This window comes from Vipera berus (genome assembly GCF_964194415.1).
Source record: "Vipera berus genome assembly, chromosome: W".
Taxonomy (NCBI): Eukaryota; Metazoa; Chordata; class Lepidosauria; order Squamata; family Viperidae; genus Vipera; species Vipera berus.
The window spans coordinates 50,620,368-50,642,518 of NC_138210.1; the positions used below are offsets into that span (position 1 = coordinate 50,620,368).

The 22,151-nt window shown below is 44.3% G+C and overlaps 3 protein-coding genes across 5 annotated transcripts; all 3 read left to right on the top strand.

Annotated features, from left to right (window-relative positions):
* The first annotated feature begins 743 nt into the window (after window positions 1-743).
* Window positions 744-8,669, top strand: LOC308676720 (uncharacterized protein). Of its 3 annotated transcripts, none has more exons than XM_081342721.1 (5): window positions 744-1,051; window positions 2,814-2,912; window positions 3,857-3,997; window positions 4,274-4,390; window positions 6,341-8,669. In XM_081342721.1, the coding sequence occupies exons 2-5, from the start codon at window positions 2,814-2,816 to the stop codon at window positions 7,334-7,336; spliced, it is 1,353 nt and encodes a 450-aa protein (XP_081198847.1). In that variant the 5' UTR covers window positions 744-1,051; the 3' UTR covers window positions 7,337-8,669. The 3 variants fall into 3 exon arrangements, with proteins under 3 accessions (XP_081198847.1, XP_081198848.1, XP_081198849.1); XM_081342722.1 differs by having other exon boundaries at window positions 4,274-4,357; XM_081342723.1 differs by having other exon boundaries at window positions 1,028-1,051; window positions 2,814-2,835.
* A 4,536-nt stretch (window positions 8,670-13,205) lies between these two features.
* On the top strand, window positions 13,206-14,506 carry LOC308675972 (BLOC-1-related complex subunit 6-like). The gene has a single exon (XM_081341663.1). The coding sequence runs from the start codon at window positions 13,581-13,583 to the stop codon at window positions 14,283-14,285; it is 705 nt and encodes a 234-aa protein (XP_081197789.1). The 5' UTR covers window positions 13,206-13,580; the 3' UTR covers window positions 14,286-14,506.
* A 4,196-nt stretch (window positions 14,507-18,702) lies between these two features.
* LOC308676285 (uncharacterized protein) lies at window positions 18,703-22,122 on the top strand (the record flags this gene model as incomplete). The annotated part of the gene is made up of 3 exons (XM_081342098.1): window positions 18,703-18,733; window positions 18,905-19,011; window positions 20,111-22,122. Exons 2-3 carry the CDS (start codon window positions 18,945-18,947, stop codon window positions 22,120-22,122), a joined length of 2,079 nt encoding a protein of 692 aa, XP_081198224.1. The 5' UTR covers window positions 18,703-18,733; window positions 18,905-18,944.
* Between the last annotated feature and the right edge of the window lie 29 nt (window positions 22,123-22,151).

Genomic DNA, 22,151 nt, shown 5'->3' on the forward strand with positions numbered 1-22,151 from the left:
TCCTGTCCTGTCCTGTCCTGTCCTATCCTATCCTATCCTATCCTATCCTATCCTATCCTATCCTATCCTATCCTATCCTATCCCAAGGGGGATCCCGACCGCGATAGGCTCCCTTTTCCAGCCGCGCGTTCCGTTAAAGCAGGGGTCTTCAAACTCAGCCCTTTTATGACTCATGGACTTCAACTCCCAGAATTCCTCAGCCACCATGCCTGGCTGAGGAATTCTGGGAGTTGAAGTCCACGAGTCATAAAAGGGCCGAGTTTGAAGACCCCTGCGTTAAAGCGACGGGGATGTCCCGGCTCTAGGAGGGCTTAGTAGAGGAAGAGGAGGGGGAGTGGGCGGGACGAGGAACTCGGGCGTCCAAACCCCTGCTCGGGTCGGCGCCTCTCCCGCGGTTGCCCCTGTCTGTCCGCAGCCGCTCACTCTCTCCGCCAATTACAAAGCGGGATGAGGAGGGGGAGCCGGCCACCTTAGCCAATCTGCACGAAGCGACCGCCTTCTGTCATTTCACCCCCCTCCCCTCCGCCCAGTATTCCTCCCGTCCCCTTCGGAGCCTTGCCCCCCCCCGCCCACCCCCTCGAGGCAGGGTCGCTACTTCGAAAGGACGGGCGGATCGCGCGGGCTTTGGGGCGGCTGCCCAGGGCGGGGCGGGGATTCTTGGAATCCTTTTTTGCCTGGTTCTTCTCCCTCCCTCTTCCCGCCCTCCCCTCCCCCCCATCGCCCTGTTCCCCAGCATCGGCGAAGATCTCCCCCTCCCCTCCTCTCCAGAGGCCCGGGTGAGCCCGGATCGCAGGAAGCAATCACATCCTCTCGCTCAACGTCCTTCCCCGAGTGATCCCGATCTCCTTCTCTCGGGCCACCCCCCCCCCGGCTTCAGCCCAAGCCCTCCCCTCCCACCCCGTCCCAAGCCTCCCCAACTCTCCGGGTTGCTGCGCGCAAAAAAGAAAGATCGCCTGGAAAGGAAAGCCACCCACCCACGTGGGCGGGAGAAGCAGCTGTTGTTGTGGGTCCCCACCTCCCCCGGGCTGTGGAATGAAGGCTAAACTTTCAGGTGAGTGTCAGACAGCCAAGCGATGGGGCTCCTGGGGGTCAGGGGCTCCTGGGTTCAACCTGTCAATCTGGGGGCTCCCAGGCCTCTTTAAACCTCTGGGAAGAAGCCTGCCTTGGTGAGATTTGATTCCCTTTTTAAAAAAAAAAATACAGGTAGTCCTCGACTTACGCACCACGACTGAGCCCAATATTTATGTTGCTAAGTGAGAAATTTGTTGGGGTTTTGCCCCGTTTTTACTTGCCACACGTGTTAAGTGAATCACCGGCAGCTGTTAAGTTGCTAACGCGGTGCTTAAGTGAATCTGGCTTCCCCATTGACTTGGCTTGTCGGAAGTTTGCAAAAGGTGATCACATGACCTTGGGACACAGCAGCGGTCATAAATATGAACCAGTTGCCAAGCAAGCATCTGAATTTTGATCATGGGGATGCCTGCTGCGGTCGCAACTGTGAAAAATGGTCCTAAGTCACTTTTCCCAGTGCCTTTGTAACCTCTAACGGTCACTAAATGAACTGTTGTAAGTCGAGGACTACCTGTACAGGCAACCTCCTTTATTTTCTAGCAATCACAGTCCAGACAGGACTAGGTCTTGGGGTCCTACTTTGCATCCTCCATGGAGATACCATATTGCCTTTAGGTCCTTCTGGAAACAAGGGTGATGCTAAGAATTTAACAAAAGTCTGGACTTGCTTCAAGGATACAGCCAATTTGTGGGAGGGCTTTGAGTGCTATACTCAAAATTTCACCTTTTTGTTTATGGATTTGATTTCTATCCCGTCTTTATGACGGCCTCGTTGACTTCGTGGGGCTGTCGCAGAGTAACTGATGGCTGGCAGTTGACAAGTTACTTGCTTTCCAGCAGCTACTGCATGAGCTGCATTGGTTACCGGTTGCCCTCCGGGTGAGATTTAAGGTGCTGGTACTTACCTTTAAAGCCCTACATGGCTTAGGCCCGGGATACTTGCAGGACCATCTGCTACCGGGAACGAATTCCCATCGCCCAGTGCGCTCACACAGAGAGGGCCTCCTCAGGGTACCGTCGGCTAGACAATGTCCGCTGGCGACCCCCAGGGGAAGGGCCTTCTCTGTGGGAGCGCCAGCCCTATGGAACCAGCTCCCCCCTGAGCTTCGGATGGCCCAAGATCTCCAGTCCTTTCGCTGCAGCCTCAAAACACTCCTTTTTCACCTGGCTGACCTGGACTGACAGGGATTTTAATTATGTTTACAATTTTTAATTATTTTTAATTTTAAGTTATTGCACAGAGGCCTTTAACTTTAATTTTATCTTAATTTCTGTATTTATCGTATATTATTGTTGTTAGCCGCCCTGAGTCCTTCGGGAGATAGGGCGGGATATAAATCCCATTAATAAATAAATAAATAAATAAATAAATAAATATTAAAGAGGAAGATTGCTTTTAATCTGGTTTCTCTCCCAAAGCCATTTATTTTTGCCTGAGCGTTCACGATAGATGAGGACAAAGGGAGCACAGGAAAAACCTGGTTCAAGGGAATGAATCCCTGTTCTAGCAGCTCCCACAGAGGATGAAGATGGGAGCAAGATAAATAACCACGAACCTTGAACATCTCCTGCCATACACCCAATTTAAAAATTCCAAACATCTTATATTTCTTTCTACTCCAACAACTAGTATAGGAGAACCCGAGTAGAATATGGGAGGTTCTTAGAATATTTTGATATCTAATTTGGACCTTATGCCTAACTTTTTAATAGATTCTCTTTCTTCCTTTCTGTATTTTCAGATGGATGAACCACTGGTGAAAGGTGAGGGCAAGTCCTGGGAATCCTTGGGACTGAGTGCTAGACTGAAGAAGGGAGTGGAAAGGATACGAGAGATCAAGGTGCACAAAGCCAAAATTTCTAGGGAACAAAGCCATGTGTTTTTCCCTGAAGTTTGAAGGAACCAGCTGGATATGAAACAGGCATATTTTCCTCGGCTGTAATGGGATTACTGTAAGGGACGCGGTGGCTCAGTGGGTTAGGACGCTGAGCTTGTCGATCAGAAGGTCAGCAGTTTGGCGGGTCGAATCCCAAGTGCCGCGTAGCAGAGTGAGCGCCTGTTACTTGTCCCAGCTTCTGCCAACCTAGCAGTTCGAAAGCACATAAAAATGCAAGTAGAAAACTAGGGACCACTACGGTGGGAAGGTAACAGTGTTCCGTGCGCCTTTGGCGTTTAGTTGTGCCGGCCACATGACCACAGAGACGTCCTCAGACAAGCACTGGCTCTTCAGCTTTGAAACGGAGATGAGCACCGGCCCCTAGAGTCGGAAACGACTAGCACACATGTGCGGGGAAAACTTTACCTTTAATGTGATTACTAAAAGCATGGTTAAGTTTAGGGTATCAGATGCCTTGTGCATGACTGTAGACCACACAGATTTGAAAAAATGAGTGCAGAAAAGAAACAAAACCAGGCATTTAGAAGTTGTGATGTGAAACACATTTGGCATTTCAAATGCTTTCCCTGCGAAATGTAATTGGAACATATATCTAAGTCTAAAATAAATAGGCTTGACTTGCTGAGTGTTTAGCATTCATGTTGTCGTGTTTCAATTCACAGAATTCCTCGTGGACACTTAGTTGTAGCAATTTACAACCTAGCGATCACATCTCACTGTGTAAATTCTTGCTTGCATTTGCATGAGGAACTTGCAAACTGAAATATGTTGTTGACATTTAACTTTTAAGATTGGTCGTCAGATGTTGTGTCTGTCTCTTTGTTCGGGAACTAACTGAACCTAAGGTAAATGCTGAATCTCTTGTTCTGCTCCTTTGGCTTTCCCAGCTGGATTCTTCTTCCTTCCGGGATAGATTGCCTGCCAGAGTGCATGGTAATGAAGAAAAGCGATTGATTAGAGTAAAGACTGAAAAAAGGGAGAAAGCCGATCTGGAATTTGAGATGGAAATTTCTGCAGGTGGAAAACTGGTGAGTGGAGACAAGGAAGACAGAAACATTGAATGTCTAGCTCAGGGGTAGGCAACCTCGGCTCTTTTATGTCTCATGGACTTCAACTCCCAGAATTCCTGAGTCAGCTATGCTGACTCAGGAATTCTGGGAGTTGAAGTCCATGAGTCATAAAAGAGCCGAGGTTGCCTACCCCTGGTCTAGCTGGATGGGTGGAGGAACCAACTTGTAAGGAAAGAAGTAGTTCTTTAAAGATGGTTATTATTATTTGGATTGTTTTGTCTCTGCTCAAACCAGCTGGGTCCTGCACCTTCACGAGGTTCCTCAACTCAGGAAGAGATGAAGGTGGAAACTGAGGAGCAGAAGGTACAAGAATTTGAGGTGCAGAAAGTCACCATCCCAATAGAGGGTTCGGTGAGTAGTAAGGAAGTGCAACTGCGGGAACTTCAAGAGATGGGATGGTTTACTCCTAGCCCAGGGGTAGGCAACCTTGGCTCTTTTATGACTCGTGGACTTCAAGTCCCAGAATTCCTGAGCCAGCTATGCTGAGGGGAGAGTTTCCAAGCTGTGCCATGCTGGCTCAGGAATTCTGGGAGTTGAAGTCCACGAGTCATAAAAGAGCCAAGGTTGCCTACCCCTGCTTTAAGGACTTCTGCCTTGAGCGGAGACTTGGACAGGAAGACCTCCAAGATCTCTTCCAACCCAATGATTCTGTGATTCTGTACCTTGAGGAATGGTTGAAACTTGCCCTGAGCTTTGTTCAGCAATCTTGGGAATATGAGGTTCTCCTTTATGTCCAGACCTATACCCTGAAGATAGCTTTTTGGCTGAACCTTGCAACAGCACAACTTTCTGGTTATTTGATGAAATAGTTCCGCAGCTATGCATCGGGACTAAACATAGCAGAGTTCCCAGGATCTGACTGTATCATGGTTCACGTACATGTCACACAGAACATATTTTACCCTAGTCTTTGAAGGAGAATTTGGCCAGGTGCCTGTTTCACTTCAGAGGGCTGGAGCACTGGTAAAACTCCCTTAAATCAACTTCCAAGTTTGATATCCTTAAGATGGGTCAGGATTGCTTTTTTCCAGAATTCCCAGCTGATGTTATTTAGATTTTTTTTTAGTTCTTTTTTCCTGTGCCTGTTGGATTCACCCACCTCTTGTATACCAGAAGAATCCGTGTGGGAGGAGACAAAAATGTCAAGATGGCTGCAGTGACTGCAACCAAAGCCCATCTCTTTGCACATGACAGATTGAAAATGGGCGGGGCTTCAACTTTGTGGTTATAGCTGCCATCTTGAATTTTTTGACCCTGCCCTTTTAGGCATCTCTGATCCACACATAATAATAAATGAATGTATAAGAGGCCCACATATTATGAAAAGTTGAGCCTAAGTATGAAAAGTTGAACCTAAGTTTTTATCTTGGATGTTGAGCAGAACATAGCACATATTAGTTCCTGGGCTGATTGAGAAAGAAATTCTAAAGTTTGCTTCCCTACCTCAGGATAGAGTTGGGTGGCTGATAGTTAAAGTGATAAGAAGGAAAAAAAATAATTTTCCATTTCAGGTTTTCTAGAGTAGCACCCCTTTCCTAGACATCTCTGTTCACCAAAGAGATTTGAATTTCCATTGTACAATTGAAAACAAAAATGAACTTGTAGACTGGTGATCTTTCCCTATTCTGAGGCAGAAAGAGGGAGGGGGATGTTAAAAGTCAAGATGGTGGCCACAAGAATGCCCATACAGGAGTCCTCAACTTACAACCACAACTGAGCCCCAAATTTCCCTAGATAAAGCAAGACGGCTATTAAGCAGGTTTTGTATCATTTTACTAACTTTCTTGTCAGAATTGTTAAGTGAATCACTGCAGTTGTTAAGTAAGTAACACGGCTGTTAAATGAATCTGGCTTCTCCACTGACTTTGCTTGTCAGAAGATCACAAAAGGTGATCACATGATCCCCTGAATATTGCAACCGTCATAAATACATGCCTGTTGCAAGCATGTGAATTTTGATCATATGACCACACGGATGCTGCAATGGTCATAAGTGTAAAAACTAGTCATAGGTGACTTTTTTCAGTGCAGAATGTTCACTAAACAAATGGTTGCGAGTCAAGGACGACCTGTAAAAAGTGCCTTTGTGGGCAGCATCTTAATTCTTTTTTGACCCTTTTCTGCAGAAGCCCCTGCTTGTATAAATTCCGTTAGCTACCGTGCTTGGCAAAAATGCCACTTTTGAAAGGATGGAGCACAAATAAGCTGCACTTCCTGAGCACCCATTTTAGAACAAGGTCTAGGCAGGTGTGTCCTTTTTTTTCAAAACCCTCCTCCACGCTTTCTTCTCCATTCCTGCAGTCTTCTTCTTTGCACCCAAACACTTGTGGCGTGTGTGGGAAGAGTTTTAGCCGCCGCTCGAACCTGGCCAAGCACCAGATCATTCATACGGGAGAGAAGCCGTACCGTTGCAATGACTGCGGCCGCAGCTTCAACCAGAGCTCGGCACTCACCAAGCACCAGCGGACGCACACCGGGGAGCGCCCCTATGTCTGCGGGGACTGTGGCAAGGCCTTCACGGCTAGTTCCAACCTCCTCCAGCATCGGCGTTTCCACACCGGGGAACGGCCCTATCGTTGCGAATTGTGCGGCAAGGCCTTCTCCCAGAGCTCCAACTACAACCTGCACCGGCGCGGCCACACAGGGGTTACGCCTTACCAGTGCAGCGTGTGCGGTAAGCGATTTACCGGGAGCTCATGCCTTACTCGCCATCAGCGGACTCACACCGGAGAGAAACCCTACCAATGCCAGGAATGCGGGAAGCGCTTTTCGGGGAGTTCCACGTTGGCTAACCACCGTCGTACCCACACGGGTGAGAAACCCTACGGTTGTGTTGAGTGTGGCAAGAGGTTCACCCACCACTCCAATCTGGTGGACCACTGGCGGGTGCACACGGGGGAAAAGCCCTACGTGTGCACCGAGTGTGGGAAGAGCTTTCGGCTGAGCTCGCACATCATTCGCCACCGTCGCACTCACACCAACGCTCGCAGCCCCAGCATGAGCCATGACCTCCTCTGCGAGGTTGACCCAGCTTTTGAGGATGGCGGCATCGAGGACCACCACGATGGAAGCATTGGGACGCCACGCATGACTGGTCGTGATACTCTGTGTGCCGATATCAGTGTTACCAATGGCAATAATAGCTCCGATGAAGAAGGCAACCGGCTTCTTATCTGCGGCCACTGTGGTAAAGGTTTTCACCTGGAGTCTAGACCCCGAAAACCCAACCAAGATGACTTGGCCCTGGGGGAAGGGCCTTATAGTTGTACTGAGTGTGGTAACAGCTGTTGGACGTAGCTAGTTCCTTAAGGTCCAGTTGCAAAGACCAGTGCATAAGAAAAGAGAATGATTGATCTGTCAGTAACCAATTGGGACATAGATTAGGTTGGAAGGGTAATTCTGGCTCCTCGTTCACGGAACGGGCTAACATTTGGCAAGGGGATGGCCTTGAATCGGCTTCTTTGGCACCTTGAGTTCATCTCCAAATTCCTACCCTGGTTTCAGGTGTGAAATTTAGGTCAGTATTTTTTCAATCTTGGCAACTTTAAGAAGGGAAGTCCACAGGTTTTAAAGTTGCTGTGGTTGAGAAACAACAATCTTAAGTAAAAGGGTGGATTTCTCTGCTCCGCTTTCTTTTCTGGCAGGGAAAGTTGCAGTGACCGAGGGCATTAGAGAACAGGTAGAGAGGCCTGTTGGGGCTTGTCCCATTGAGCGAAGAGTAAATAAATAAACAAAAGACTGGCTTTGTATCAGTCTCTCTCTCCCTCTCTCTCTCCTCACCTCAATTCTTCAGGAGCTTCTAGAGTAGCTGAAAAAAGTGAAGCATGACATGGATGTAACCTAGTATACTGCAACGCTAAAGAAGTTGAGAGGAGACTTTTTAAAACTTGTCCCTTGGTCCTGAGAAATAATTTGCTTTCTAATAGTGGCTGATGTTTGATTGCAACGCAAAACAAGCTACACGCTTGAAGAAATTCCAGATGGACAAAGCAAGGTTTTGCTGAGCCACCAGGCAGGAATCCGATCACCGAAGCAAGCTTATTTTGTTAGCATGCGTATAGAATTTTTTACATTTCCTGGAACTGTATATTTGGGTCCATGTTTAGCTTTCTACAGGAGACACAAAATGTCCCAAGATCGCACTTGTTTTCTCCAATACCTCGGTTATGCTCTGAAGAGCAGCCTTACCGATTTTCTATTATAGAGACTGTTTGAAAGGCCACACTTATTCTGCTTGGATAAAAATTGAAAACAGTATCTTTAAAAAAAAATGCACACTAGGCTAACCTGAATAAATCGTGCCAATTAAGCCTGTTGTAGAAGGCTGCTTATTGTGTGTTATTTCGCCTGTTGCCCCAAGTAAGGCAAGTATCTCTGTAAATGGGAAGCCTCAAGTCATGAACATTGCAAGTCTTGATGATATCCTTAGTTAATTTTTGGTCTCAGCCAGCACCAGCTCACACAGTACAATAGCCACACAGGGAGTCTCAACTTACAATCACAACTGGGACCAGAATTTCTGTTGCTAGGCAAGGTGATTGTTAAGTGAGCGGCATCTGATTTTTATGACCTTTTTGCCATGGCTGTTAAGGAAATCACAGTTGTTAAGTGAATCATACAATCGTTAAGCGAATCCAGTTTCCTCTATTGACTTGCTTGTCAGAAGCTAACTGGGGAGGTCACAAATGATGATCATCTGACCCTGGGTTGCTGCAATCATTGTAAATACCTGCCGGTTGCCAAGCACCTAAATTCTGATCATGCAACTGGGGATGCTGCAGTTGTCATAAGTGCGAGGACCAGTCAAATCAGATTTTTTCAGTGCTGTTTGTGACTTTGAACAGTCTCTAAACAAATGGTTGTAAGTCAAGGACTATCTGTAGTTTATTTTACCTGAATTTATTGAAGGAAACAATACAGCTGGTTAACACAACATATTGCTTGAAAACCACAAAGCTCATGATACTTGAGTTAGTCACTATAGCCATGGAGCAGACTGTTCTGTACCATCAGTAGGGCTATAAATGGTGAATATGAACTAATCTTTCTTGAAGGACGCGGTGGCTCAGTGGGTTAGGACTCTGAGCTTGTCAATCAGGTCGGCAGTTTGGCCGGGTCGAATCCCCAGTGCCACGTAGCAGAGTGAGCGCCTGTTACTCGCCCCAGCTTCTGCCAACCTAGCAGTTCGAATGCACGTAAAAATGCAAGTAGAAAAATAGGGACCACTACGGTGGGAAGGTAACAGCGTTCCGTGCGCCTTTGGCGTCTAGTCATGCCGGCCACATGACCACGGAGATGTCCTCGGACAGGTGCTGGCTCTTCGGCTTTGAAACGGAGATGAGCACCGGCCCTTAAGAGTTGGAAACAACTAGCACGCATGTGAGGGGGAACCTTTACCTTTACCTAATCTTTCTCGACCTCAGTAACTTTTAAGATGCGTGGACCAATTTTCAGAATTCCCCAACTACCTACCATTATGTTAAGAAATCTCTCAATTCTGTAGAATGCTAATACTCAAAAAGGTAGCTGCAATATTTTTTCCCACTTCCAGTTATGCTGCCCACTATATTTTCTGCTATCCCATGTAGCAGAACAGATTAAGTATATTTATGTATATTAAATTTCTTTCCTGTGGCTGTCATTATATAGTCTCCCACAATGATATAAAGAAAAACACTCCTTAAAAAGCCAGCAAATAATAGCAGATTAAAATAATAAATAGAAGACAAAGAGTGGCTTAAGGCATTTCAGAATTATTTAAAAAGTTTTAAAAACAGACTTGGTTAGAAAAACACCTTTCCTGAATCAGAGTAAATGAGCACATAGTCTGGGGGGAGGGGCCATTCCAGGAGATATTTAAAAGGATCCTTAAGATTTGTCAGCAATGATGGTTTCAGATGCAAACTTCAGTTAATGGTTAGAAAGTGCCCGGTGAATACAATATGTGAGCTTTAAAAAAAAGTACCAAAACTATGAAATTACCAAAGCAGAAATGGGTCATTGAATCATTTTCAGATCAAGTAAAATACAAAGCTAACACTTGATTCCAAAACGGCAATCAAGCAGGCAGATACAGATAAAATTGTTTATTAGATTTGTTTGGCATCCATCTTGGCAAACTCCCCGAGGTGACTGGGCAGCTTACAAATATTAGAAGTCACTACAATTTTGAACAATAAGTACATGTCCTCAATTTACAAGCATTCATTTAGTGACTGTTTAAAGTTGCAATGGCACTTGTCCAAGTGAGCCAAAAATGAATAAAGTGCTAAGGTAATCAAAATAATTCAGTAATCCCATCTTTCCCCTGTTGCTTTTTTCCAAACAACTTTTTGAAATGATAGAATTGGAAAATACATTTTTCAGATTAAAACATTCTAAATTGGTTTACAAATATGACAGTCTGATTCCTGAAGCTAAAGGCACTGAATATGTGAAATAATTGTTTTGTTTCTGAACAAGCAAAATACATGTTTGTATCTTGGCTGCACTGCACAAGCCTTAGGCTATGCTTGGGTGATATTTATACAAGTAGTTACTTCACTGTATTAAGATGTTTCTTAAAGATAATACACATGCAAATAATACATTTTGGCTAGTAGGAACAACAAATACAAATACATGCCTGTAATAATTCATTATATAACTGATTTTTTAAATTAGTCCACTTAAGGGAAAAAGAAGCCTCAGTGGAAATAATCTTTGTTACAAGAACATCACTGAAATAAATGGTGCAAATTCTATCAACTTTCCCAACTTTTTTTAGTTTCTGCATAATTATACTCTTTGGAGGTGGTGACATGACATGCCAGGAGGGGGGGAAAAAGTGTCTTGCTATTTATGCTCCTTCTTTTTAAAGAACTTCCTAGGAGTAATTTTCAGTCTAACAATGTTTCTCAACCCTGGAAACTTTAAGATGAATGGACTTCAACTCCCAGAATTCCATGCTGTCTGGGGAATTCTGGGAGTTGAAGTCCATTCATCTTAAAATTGCTAAGGTTGACAAACACATAGGTTGGTCTGAAAAGTGCTTCATTGAGAAATGAAAAAAAAATTATAGTGTGTTTTCTCCATCACAACAATCTTAAGTTGGACTGAGAGCTTAATACTTCGGGCAGAGGATGGACTTGAACCCACATCTCCCTACTTGTCCAACACCTTAATCAATCCCTCATCCTAGCTCTCCAGTTGTTCTGTCCAAGTTTCTATTAATTTTAGCCACATCAGCTGTTTGATAGCAATTACAGCCCATCAACTTAAAAGATTTCAGTCTAGGAAAAGCTGGTCTGAATCCTCCTTTGGACTCTTTCATATTGCTCTCATAATCAAAATATTGAGGATTAATAAGATTTGTCAGAGACTGAGACCTATATTTCTTTCCCCCCTTTGAAAACAGCTGGATCTTCTGAGAAAAAAATTGTAAGAGTTGAAGAGTGCTTTGTAATGAATTCTAATAAATGATGAATGGAAAGGAACTGGAAATCAGGATTAAATGAATGCAGGCAACTTCAAAGATGTATACAGGTAGTCCTTGACTTATGACCACAATTGAGCCCAAAAGTTCTATTGTTAAGTGAGACAAGTGTTAAGTGAGTTTTGCCCCATTTTATGACCTTGCCACAGTTAAGTGAATCGCTGCAATTGCTAAGTTAGTAACACAGTTTTAAGTGAATTTTAATTCCCCATTGATTTTGCTTGTCAGGTTGCAAAAGGCAATCACATGACCTCAGGACACTGCAACAACTGTCATAAATATGAGTCAAGCATCTGAATTTTGATCACATTATCAAGGGGATGCTGCAAAGGTCATAACTCTGAAAAACGGTCATAAGCCTTTTTTCCCCAGTGCCATTGTAACTTAGAATGATCCTTAAGTGAACTGTTGTAAGTCAAGGACTACCTGTATACATCTGCTTTTGTACGTGTCCCTATATTTATGTCCTGGTGTAAGTTTTTAGGTAAAATGGGAAACAGTCTTGCATGATTCTGTTGCTTCGCTGCTGTCACCTTTCTTAGGGTGAACATCTCCATGACCAGCAATCCTGCACCCGCCTCTCCCTTTCCGATATAGCCCAAAGAGCTTTTATCATTAAATGATGGGAAGAGCCAACTAGGGATAAATGCCGAAGGGAGGGCAGGATGCGGATCCAACTCTCAGGAACACAGTTCTACGTTTCTTTCACGGAATATACATTCTTCTGCTTGAAAATGACAGCTGTGTTAAAATCTCATTCAGGTTTTGTTGTTGTTAGTTGCGAAGTCGTGTCCAACCCATCGCGACCCTATGGACAATGTTCCTCCAGGCCTTCCTGTCCTCTACCATCTTCTGGAGTCCATTTAAGCTCACGCCTACTGCTTCAGTGACTCCATCCAGCCACCTCATTCTCTGTCGTCCCCTTCTTCTCTTGCCCTCCACCTTTCCCAGCATTAGGCTCTTCTCCAGTGAGTCCTTCCTTCTCATTAGGTGGCCAAAGTATTTGAGTTTTAGCTTCAGGATCTGGCCTTCTAAAGAGCAGTCAGGGTTGATCTCCTCTAGGACTGACTGGTTTGATCGCCTTGCAGTCCAAGGGACTCGCAGGAGTCTTCTCCAGCACCGTAGTTCAAAGGCCTCAATTCTTTGGTGCTCAGCCTTTCTTATGGTCCAGCTTTCACTGCCATACATTGCAACTGGGAAGACCATAGCCTTGACTGTACGAACTTTTGTTGACAGGGTGATGTCTCTGCTTTTTAGTGTGCTGTCTAGATTTGCCATGGCTTTCCTCCTGAGGAGCAAGCGTCTTTTAATTTCTTGGCTACAGTCCCCATCTGCAGTGATCTTGGAGCCCAGGAAAATAAAATCTGTCACTACCTCCATTTCCTCCCCATCTATTTGCCAGGAATTGAGAGGGCCAGATGCCATGATCTTGGTTTTCTTAATGTTTAGTTTCAACCCAAGTTTTGCACTCTCCTTCTTCACTCGCAACAAGAGGCTCTTTAGTTCAGGTGTAGGAGCAAATGAAATAAAGCGTAGATTAAAAACTAAAGTCCAGGAAGGTGAGTTGGGAGGCATATGAATTTAATAAAAAAAATTTTTTTACAATACATTCTGATCTTTTAATACCATCTCAGGCTCCGCTCGTCCTCCTCCTCCTCCTCCTCCTCCTCAGGATGATATTTTGTGTCACGCTCCTTCCGGCAGAAGAGAGAACCAGTCAAAGAGTTTCCGGTTTCTCCCCCTTGATTGGTGGGTCTTTAAACGGGAAACAGCCAATGAGAAGCGTCCCTTAGTCCCCTCTAGCCAATCCGCTCTTTCCCCAGCCTCTTCCTGGACAAATCTCCGCCCCCCCCGAGAAGCGGAAGGAGTTCCGTGTGTGTTTAGATGTAGGAGAATGGGGGGAAAGGGTCGGTTTTATGCTCTGTGTCTCCGGAAGAATCTTTCGTTTGAAACTCCTTGAAGCTGCGTTTCTCCCCCAGCCCCCCCTTTCCGCCTTTGCCTTGCACCTTCTCCTTCCTTGCTTCGGTTCTCCCCGCGATTCCTAAGTTACCATCCTGCATTTGCCTGATGGAGGGGCAGCACATAATGGCCCAGGTCCACATCCAAGCCCCTTCGTCCAATTCCGTAGCCGGGGAAGAATCCAGGCGGTTGCCGAACCCCGTGCGAGTTGCAGCCAGGGAAAGCATGGCCGGAGGACGTCTCTTGGACAGTCACAGCCTGGATGGGATAAGCCAGGTGTACGGGGCATCCAAGAGCCAGGAAGGAAGGAGGGCCACTATATCAAGCGCCTTGGAATTGGAAGGAACAGTGAGTTACGATGGAGACCTGACACACTTTGTGGCCAACAACCTGCAAATGAAGATCAAGATGAGTTCTCGGGGCAGTCTGGACGATACAGAGCCCGCCTCCTCTTCAATGTCATCTCAACACTCTGTCCGAGGCAAAACTGCAGACATCCCTCCAGTGGACCCACAGGTCCTCCGAGATCTGGAAAGGCTGACCACGGATGTGGCCCAGAGAGTGGACCAGATGTTGAGAGCTTTGAACAGCACGATCCAGAATATGACGGCGCTCAGTGTAGGATACATCCAGACCTACCGAGATGCAGTGGACAGTTTGGGTGAATCCGTGGATATGAGCATCAAAGGGATGTACACTCTGATGGCCAGGTGCGAGGAGCTGGACCGCTCCATGCAACCTGTTCACATCCTTGCTAAGCAGATCCGGGAGATTAAGAGGACTCTGGAGATCTTTGAAGCCGTCTGCAAATAAGGCCTTGTTTGGAAGGGATTAACTTGTGGGGAGTAAAGAAGAGTGAGCATTGGACTGCCTGGGATTTGGGCTTTGAAAGGGAAACTTGTGTTTTTATGAAATATTTCAAGAAATAAATTATGGCAATACTATCCTTGTCTCCTGTTGTGATATTTGCCCTTTTCAGTGTTTACTAAACCTTTCCCAACCTAAATCAGAATGTTGGAGACCCTCCAATAATCACCAGGATTTTTCCGTCCATTTCTGTGGCTGTTTCCCCCCCCACAAAATCTCACACATGCTACACGGTCTCTTGTACTAACAATGGTTACCACTATCCATCAAAATATTGACATGCAAGGCAGAAAATATTTTAGGCTCTCAAGAGTAACTTCCAACTCTTCCTGCAGAGTCCCTTTTTTCACATTATACCTAAATCCCGTTATTTTTTTTCCATCATAAGACTATACCAGGGGTAGGCAACCTTGGCTCTTCTATGACTCGTGCACTTCAACTCCCAGAATGCCTGAGCCAGCATGGCTGGCTCAGGAATTCTGGGAGTTGAAGTCCACGAGACATAAAAGAGCCAAGGTTTTCCTAGCCCTGGACTATACCCTGAACCAGTAAGTCTCTCAGGATACCTTATAGGCCAGTCACACTCAGCCCAACCTACTTCACAGGTTTGTTGTTGGGAAAACAGGAGGAAGACGTGTGGGATATGTTTGGTGCCTTATTTGCAAAAATAATAAAGCAGGATACAAATTTTTATCATTTATACGCTGCTGTGAGCTATTTGGGAACTGATTACGTGCCATGAATTAGTGTTGTTGTTTTTTCCTCCAGAACTGAGCAGCTTAGAAATTGCAATCATAAATAAATAAAACCCTAATGTGTCACATTCAGATTAAGCGTAGGAGAGCTGAAATTGAGCAAATGAATTGGTGGGGGGGTCTGCATTATAGCCGCCTCTCTTCTATGAGACACGAGACGGAGGAAAAACAACCCCGAAGGGTGAGAGATAAGCCGAAGAATACACGTGCCTCACTCGGGCTATTTATAGAGCTGTCCGAGAAGGGGGCGGAGTTAAGGATGAACGCGTGCCCTGAGCCGTTGAACGCCACCCTCGCGCCCTCTCCTCCTCCTCCTCCTCCTCCCCCCCACCCCCCGAGGCGAAAGCCCGCCGTCTGTAGTAAAGTTTTCACCAGGTGCACGAAAGGGGTGTGATTATTTTGGCGGGCGCCCAATAAAATATCGGGAAACATTTCAGGACCCCAGTGAGTTTGAATGAGGCTTCGTGCTTTACATATGATAAAAGAGGGCATGTTGTTTATAAAATATAGAATATGCTAATATGCTATTGTGCGTATAGTGCGTATAGTCAAGGCTATGGTCTTCCCAGTTGCAATGTATGGCAGTGAAAGTTGGACCATAAGAAAGGCTGAGCGCCAAAGAATTGAGGCCTTTGAACTATGGTGCTGGAGAAGACTCCTGCGAGTCCCTTGGACTGCAAAGCGATCAAACCAGTCAGTCCTAGAGGAGATCAATCCTGACTGCTCTTTAGAAGGCCAGATCCTGAAGCTAAAACTCAAATACTTTGGCCACCTAATGAGAAGGAAGGACTCACTGGAGAAGAGCCTAATGCTGGGAAAGATCGAGGGCAAGAGAAGAAGGGGACGACAGAGAATGAGGTGGCTGGATGGAGTCACTGAAGCAGTAGGCGTGAGCTTAAATGGACTCCAGAAGATGGTAGAAGACAGGAAGGCCTGGAGGAATGTTGTCCATAGGGTCGCGATGAGTCGGACACGACTTCGCAGCTAACAACAACAACAATATGCTATTTAGGACAGAACTAATAGAAAATGTTGGGGTGGGGTGGGGTGGGGAAAGCAGATGCAATTGAGAAAGAACAATTTTGGTTCTATCAATTATCAAACCTGCCCATGTTCACTTGGAAGTAACATGGGTTATTTTTTTCATTAATGCAGAGTCTGGCTTCTAGGGTGTTCTGCACCACTGATCTGTGCTCAATTGTACACAGGTGGATTTAAAAAAAAGGGGGGATGAAGGTTGTGAAGGCCAAATACGGCTCTTTTTAGGCTCGTTCCTTGGCATGCATATTTTCCAGTGAGAGACTGAGACAGGAAGATCATTTTATTACAATTTATCAGAATATTCAGACCAAAGGGGGTTCCTCTTATTCAAACAAGGAACCCTGATCCTTAGCTTACATCCCCTTTTATTGCTAACAAAGAAAAAAAAACCCGAAAGAGGAAAGTTGATTGGACAAGATAAAAGTAAATCCTCTTTTGTACAGTAAATCAACCGTAAATGTTGTTTGAAGTTAGATAACCAAATGCCAGCTGACACTGAAACTTTTTCTTATCAGGAGATAGTATCCAGCCATCCTTTTATAACATCTTTTCAGTGTAAGGATGTTAGAAGCTATCTAATCAATGCACACAGCCATAGGATAAGAAGTCTACAGGTTTTATCACCATTTTAAAAGAGAGAAAAGTGAGTCAAATCAAAATGCAAAGCATGTTTAAAATGCAAAACAATTGTCTGCTAACAAATTACAAAGCCATGTCATGTGCTCCTCAGTTGTCAGTGGCTGCTAGTATTAATGAAATTTTTATTAGTTAAATTTATTTGCCGCCCATTTTACTATGAGGCTGTTCTGGGGGTGGGGGGAAATAATAAATAATAGTGACATAATGTCCAGAAGGTCGCAAAAGGTGATTGCATGACCCTGGGACATTGCAACTGTCATAAATACGTGCTAGTTTCCAGGGCATGTGAATTTTGATGATGTAACCATGTGGATGCTGCAATAGTCATATGAAAAATGGTAATGTCACTTTTTTCAATGCTGTTGTAACTTCAAATGGTCACCAAACAACTTGTTGTAAGTTGAGGACTACCTGTACTATAGTCAAAGTGGAAATTTAACAATGAACTTCCCACAGAAAAGAATTCAAAAGCCTAAATGCAGCTGCCAAAATGATTAAAATTCAGAGACTTGGCAACTGGCTTATACTTATGACAATTGTGGTGTTCTGGGGTCATGTGATCACCTTTTGTGACCTGACAAGCAGTGTCAATGGGAAAGTCAGATTCACTTAACAACTGCAGTGACTCACTTAACAGCTATGGCAAGAAAGGTCATAAAATGGGGCAAAACTCAACTGTGGTTGTAAGTCAAGGACAACCTGTAGTCAGCCTTTCTGGCCAAAGGCACCTGGCTTTTGAGGCCATTGTTTGTTTGCCCAAATTCAGATTGTTGTCATATATATATATATATATATATATATATATATATATATATATATATATATATATATATATATATATATATATATATATATATATATATATATATATATATATATATATATATATATATATATATAGTACATTATATAGGTACATAGTGATGGCATTCAGGATCTGCCAGAAAAAAAGGAAATTATTTTAATACATTCTGCTTTGACTGTGTTTTTCTCCATAATCCTTCCTTGCAGAGTGACAGTTCTTTTTAAGTAAAGAACTGCCACCTTGCAAGGAAGGATAGTTGAGGAAAAACCTCAGAGAAAACAGTGTTTTGTTTCTAAATCCCGTTTGAATACTATATAAATACTGTTATTTGCAACGGCAGTGATACTGAACGCTAAGCGGCAACCTGAGTGGGCATGAAAAAAAAAATAGACAGAAACCAGAATAATGCTTCAAAAACAAAACAAAACACCCGCCAATAACTTTGAAATAAAGGGCCCGTATTAAATTCTATAAGTCTGTTGAGGAATAAAGCCGTTTTTCTTAACGAGGGTCGCACCCAAGCGGTACTTGGGGAGCCGACTGAGTTAAAATAGTAGAGCTGACAAGATTTCTGCTGCCTAGAAAGGACCCAGGAGGAAGTACGATTGGAGAAGGGTCTTAATCATGAAGGGACCTTCCTGTTCCAAGCGGATCTCTATAGCTAGGCATCTAGCAGCCTCCCCGTGCCCACTCTTTAATGAAAACAAAGCCAGTGGGGGACACGTCAGGGAGGGCACAACCAAGCAACAAGGTTTGACATGGCTGCGCTAGCAGTATCTCTGTGGACAGCCTGAGGAGAAGATGAAAGGGCTTGTGGACATGTGGGAATCAAAAGAACAACCTGGTCAGGAAATTGCAATGACAGCAAACTGGGGATGGGAGAGAAACTTAAGGTGGAAAGCTCCAGTCCATCTCATTCGCTGTATTATTATTTTTTTAATTCTCCAAATAACCTTCGTTTGTTAGAGGAATGGCTTTGAAATAAAATTAAAAAAAATCGAATGATTTTGGTAAATAGTTTTTTTTTAAAAAAAATCTATTATGCTAGCTTCAATCTATCCTTTCAAACTGAGGAGGAATGTAGTTTTTATATAAGGAACAGAAATCTTGTTTCAAATGGTTGGGAATTGTGAACTACGTCTACACTGTAAAATGTAAGGGAACTTGAGCATGTGAAGAAATTCTAGCAAATATGTGCATGTGGGAGGGGGGAGAAAATGATTTGGGGGGCTCTGGAGACTCAAGACACTTTTTTTTGAGAAAGAATTTCACAGACATCTGTATTCCTCATGTTAAAGAAATCTGGTTTTTTTCTCCCCCCCCAGAATCAGAATTCCTCAGAATTAACTGTTGCAATTTTCCCACATGGAAAGTGGAAAACCAGCCTATGTTCTGGATCTCCAAGACTGTAGTGAAAGAGAGACATTAAGAGGTGAGGAATAAATTGAATATATTTCGCTCAGTAAGTGTGTTGTGAACTTGGAATTCTTATTTCAAATTTGATTTTTGTCATTATTAAATGTCCCTAGCCTAGTCACAATTTCTTAATAGTTTTTTTAAAAAATATATTTATATTGGGCATATAAATATATACCTTTATTTCAGTTCTATGATAGAAGAATGTTGACATAGATCTTGGATTCTGATAACAAGATTTAGTTTTAAGTCTATCTTTTAAATGTAAAGGTACTTCTAAGTTTTAATCGTATTTGCTTTTAATATATTGATGCTTAAAGATATTTTATTGGGGCTGCTGCTTTTATTATGTTAAATGTTATATGTATGTATGTATTAAATAAATAATGTTTGTGCTCTGTTTCAGTTGTTTTAAAATGTAGTTTGGTTTTACTCTGCTGTCCTAGAAAATCTCAAGAGTATCATAGAACTTTAATAAATAAATGCATGCTCTTCCCCCAACCTGTGATTCACAATCAAAGTCACTTTACAGTTACCTCTTTTTTTTCCTTGAGGCTTTAAATATTAAATTCTGTATGCACCTTATGGGAGAAATTCCAGACACTTAAAATATCTTTTAACTAAACTCTTTAACTTCTTTGTTTTATTACAAAGTACAGGAAATAAATTTTGCTGGCTTTGTCTCACTAAGAAATATGCTAATGACTGAGTAAGAATAAAAATGGAACACTACCATTTTTCAGAGTTAAATTCTGCTTCATTTCAAGACTTACAGAGATTCTTCTAGATGTAGGTGGACAATAATATTTAAATTTTCAAATATTTCTATGTTTTACAAGGATCCAAGAAAATGTATGTTCAGTCATCATAACTTAAATGGGAAAGTCAGTTAAATAAATTTCTGATATTTAAATTAACCTCTACACATCCTCTTAGCTGGTGTGGGTTTGTAGCAGTGTAAATCAGGAGTGGACTTGATTAAAAAAAAATCCTTGATTTTGCCATCAATTATTTTTCAGATACAATCAGATTTCCTAAAGTAACATACAGTAAAAAGCTTAAATGTATTTGGTGAGAATGAGATTAAATTGTCGTGATATAACTTCTTACTGCAGGCATTGAGATGACACATGAAAACAAAGAAGAGGAAGCAGGATCAGAGAACAAACAGAGAGGAGACAAACAAATGCAACATAGAGACTCTCCAGTGAAAGGTATTATAATAGAAGACCATCAGAAGGAAAGCACTCGGCATGAGATCTGTAACGGTGAATCTCTCATATCTGTGGAACAGGAATCTACAGATAATCTTTCTGACAATGACAGAGTGCCCAAAGCTACCATTTGTCCTGACTGTGGGAAGAGCTTTAGTAACAGCTCTCACCTAATCCGTCACCGTCGCGTCCATACAGGTGAGAAACCATACAAATGCCCCCATTGTGATAAAAGCTACCGCCAGGACTCTCACTTAGTTCAGCATATGCGTTCTCATACAGGTGAGAAGCCATACCGGTGCACACATTGCGGCAAGGGCTTCTCACAGAGTTCCAATCTCATCATCCACCAACGGACACATACAGGCGAACGACCCTTCACCTGTCCAGAGTGCGGGCGGAGCTTCAGCCACAGTTCGGATCTCATTCAGCACAAGCGGATACACACCGGGGAGAAGCCTTACGTCTGCTCCATCTGTGGAAAATGCTTTTCTCAGAGCTCAAAGGTTACCCAACACAAACGCTTCCATTCTGGGGAACGCCCATTTTCCTGTGGGGAGTGTACCAAAACCTTTCGTCTCCGGGCTGATTTAGTCCGTCATCTCCGTGCTCATACCGGAGAGCGGCCTTTTGGCTGTCCTGAGTGTGGGAAACATTTTGCGGAGAGCTCCCATCTGATCCGTCACCAGAGGATCCATATGAGTGAGCGTCCCTTTCGTTGTCCAGACTGTGGGAAAGGGTTCAATCAGAGCTCCAACCTCCAGCAGCATCAGCGGGTGCACCGAGGTCAGAAACCCTTCAAATGTGATGAGTGTGGGAAAGGTTTCGGCGTAAGCTCGGCACTCTTGCAACACCAGCGGACTCACACAGGTGAACGACCCTACTGCTGCAGCCAGTGTGGGAAGAGTTTCAGTGTCAGCTCCACCTACCATATACACCAGCGTATTCATGCAGGACAAAAGCCCTATTCGTGTGCAGACTGTGGGAAAGGGTTTGTGCGTAGTTCAGCTCTCCTTCAGCATCAAGCAACTCACACCGGCGAGAAGCCCTTTCAATGTCCCTATTGTGGAAGAGGGTTTGGACAGAAATCGGCACTTTCTCAGCATCGGCGAGCCCATGTGAGGAGAGGGGAGACACTGACCTTGATAGAAGGATGGGAGACGGCTGGGATGGAAGAGGAGGGGGACCAGGGAGTGGGAGGGGAAGCAGACCGCCTGTGGCAAGGGAATGGAATAGGGATTATGGAGCCCGAATGGCAGGGTGTTGGGGATGAGGCCACGAGTCAGGAATGGGGGGAGGACGGGGATGAGGCCCTGAGGGTGGAGTGGCAGGATGATGTTGATGAGTTGCCACAGTTGCAGGAGGATGGCAGAGAAAGCACAAGGCAGATCTGGAAAGATGGTGTGGAATCCTCCACGGGGACCGAGTGGCAGGACGATGAGGAGGAACAACTGGAACAGGGATCACAGGGGGATTGTGCTGAAAGCGTGAGGCTGGAATGTCAGGAGGACGACGATGATGATGATGATGACAATGATGATGATGACTATAGGAGGGCGGAGGAGAGTTTCCAGGACGACAATCTGAGTATGAGACTAGAGTGTCATGATGATGACGATGGTGGTGGTGGTGGTGGTGAAAGCGTAGAAGAATACGTACAAGAGGACAGTAATTCAGAGACGAGGGGAAAAGGTCGGGACGAGATCACAGCGCACGGCTGGCAGGATGACGGAGGTGAAAGCGTGAGGGAAGAATGGGAGACCACTTTGGATCATTTAAGGCAGGAGAAATTAATTGAGGAACAGGAGTGGCAGGACAGCGAAGAGGATAGTGAGAAGCAAAGTTGGCTAGGCAATGGGGAGGGCAGCTTGGAGAGAACAAGGAAGAAGCTGGAGACCGAGTCACCCTGCTGAAGCTGGGGGGTTTCAGGAACTGAAATGAT